At 32.2% G+C, this 2,612-nt stretch overlaps 1 protein-coding gene across 3 annotated transcripts in view; it reads left to right on the top strand.

The window, feature by feature from the left end:
• The window catches only part of LOC106874474 (protocadherin gamma-B4), a 134,000-nt gene that overhangs the window by 23,593 nt on the left and 107,795 nt on the right, over nt 1–2,612 (top strand). The window contains exon 4 of one of the 3 annotated variants that reach the window (XM_014922212.2): nt 1,650–2,612. This exon is cut by the window's right edge and continues 369 nt beyond it. The exons of the other annotated variants lie outside the window; for them this stretch is intronic. Within the exon in view, the coding sequence (XP_014777698.1) occupies nt 1,650–1,735 (86 nt within the window). The 3' untranslated portion in view covers nt 1,736–2,612. The remainder of the gene's footprint in view (nt 1–1,649) is intronic. 3 annotated transcript variants of the gene reach the window in all.

Here is a 2,612-nt window from a genome sequence, read left to right as displayed (position 1 = left end):
TATGTATGTATGTATGTATGAATGTTTTTGAAGAAGATTTCTTTAAATCAAAGATTATTAATTATAAAAAAAAAATATCTCAAACAAGCAGAATGACACAAAACGTTTGAAAAGAAGCTCCCATATTGTGTTAAGCACTTTAGCTGTTTACATATATACACATTACACAGAGTGGAGGTGTGTGGCTTAGTGGCTGGGGTGTTGGACTCATGATCGTAAGATTGTTGTTTCGATTGCTGGACTGGGCAATGTGTTCTTGAGCAAAACACATCATGTCACATTGCTCCAGTTCACTCAGTTGGCAAAAGTGAGTAATCCTGTGACAGACTGGCATCCCAAACATGTGGGGAATTTGTACACCATAAACCTGCTCTTATGTGGAAAACCTGCTCTTATGTGTCGCCCTGACTCTAGAAGTTCACTTTACTTCACGTTTTACTTACATCACACACACACGTATACCCATGCATATATATGCATATGTGTGACACGTAAAAGCACCCACTACACTCTCTGAGTGGTTGGCGTTAGGAAGGGCATCCAGCTGTAGAAACTCTGCCAAATTGGATTGGAGCCTGGTGTTGCCATCCGGTTTCACCAGTCCTCAGACAAATCGTCCAACCCATGCTAGCATGGAAAGCGGACGTTAAACGACGATGATGATGATGATGTATGTATGCTCTCTATCTTGTTTTACTTTAGAATATATTTTGAGTAGCCACCTGCTTGGTAGCAGGGTCATATATATATGTATGTCTGTGTGCATGTATGTATATATTCAGAAATTTAAAAGCAATACTGTGAGTTAAATAAGGTTGTAAACACATTTTTTCTGTACTAGCGATGGGAGGGGAAAAAAAGATGACTTTTTGACTGCTCCACAGAGAAACTGTAACCACCTTGTTTTCCAAATCAATAGCACAGACCAGCTGCCTATAAAGCAGTCATGATTTAAGCAAACATCATGCAGATAACCTATTTTGTGTACTTGTGCCTTTAATACTTGTCATTAATGAAACAATATTTATTTATGTACAATACACTGAATAAAAAGAGCTAGAATAAACTTAAACATTATAAAGTCTAACTGTGAAATGACTAAGACAGTAAATACATTGTTTCTAGAGAAAAAGATGTTTTCATATTCACTTAATGACATTTTGTGATATTTAAATTTATTTAAGTCTTTATCTATGCTGTATTGTAAATATGTATTATATGCATTTATATATACATATACATATGTGTGTGTGTGTGTATGTGAGCGTGCATGTATGTATGTATGTATGTATAAATATATATATATATATATATATATATATATATATATATATATATATATATATATATATATATATAACTACACACACACACATGTATGTAAATATAAATCATTATCATCATCACGTCATGGGATATGGACATCAAATGATGGTAATGATATATATATATACATATATGTGTGTATGTATATATATATGCGTATATATGTGTATGTATATATATATATATATATATATATATATATATATATATACGTACACATACATATATTCTCACACACACATGCACACATACACACCCACACACATGCAAGTGCATAAGCACAAGTATATATATATTTTTATTGTTTTCTTTTTACCACATAGTTCTGTGCGGACCCTCACTCTCCCTTCCCACACGGTGTGCTGTCATGGAGATTGTTAAGCTAAAGAAATATCTGGGCATTTGCTAAAGGACTTCCTGAGAGACTGTATCCAGAATAATCTCTAGACTCAAACTGTGAAAAAGCCAGATGAGATAGCACAAGGCAACCCCTCCTATCCACCACTTTGGACTGCTACGTTCATTATTCACGTACATACACACACAACATACATACATATATATAGGCACAATATGTATGTGTCTATATATATATATATGTATATATATATATATATACACACACACATATATATATACATATATAAAGATATATATATATATATATAAAATCTGAGTAAGAAGAAAAATTACTGTGAGTATCAGCTACCAAATGCTATTGCTATGTTACAGTCGGATGTTTTCTGTCACTGGATATGCATGAGGAAATCTGTAAATATCCAAAATATTAATAAGAACAGATGGATTGAACATGTTTTGTAGCATAACAGAACAATTGCTTCAATATGTCATTACCAGCTGTTCATGGCTGAATATGCATGTGTGTGTGTGTTTGTGTGTGTGCATGTATATATATATATATATATATATATATATATATATATATATATAAACACACACACACATATGTCTATACATATACAGGTATATGATACGCAGAAAAATGGGTTATTTCACCTGGATTACTAATCCCTTATTAATTCCTCTTTGTTTGATAAGAAAATGGACTGCCTGTGAAACTACATAAACAACTCAATACAAATCAGCAGAGTAATTAATATATTTTAGCAAAATGCCAACTCCAACAGGTGTATATTTGCTTCATTTCATCAAAGGATTTGTAACTAAGTGGCCTCATGCCTATGTAAAAACAATAATCATTATGTAATTAATTTATCTGGATATTTATTTTCCACTTATCTTATTTACTTGTAATTATTATCTCT

Source organism: Octopus bimaculoides, chromosome 14 (assembly GCF_001194135.2).
Source record: "Octopus bimaculoides isolate UCB-OBI-ISO-001 chromosome 14, ASM119413v2, whole genome shotgun sequence".
NCBI classification, from domain to species: domain Eukaryota; kingdom Metazoa; phylum Mollusca; class Cephalopoda; order Octopoda; family Octopodidae; genus Octopus; species Octopus bimaculoides.
The sequence above is the reverse complement of the archived record's forward strand: the minus strand, read 5'-3'. Positions and strand labels throughout refer to the sequence as shown.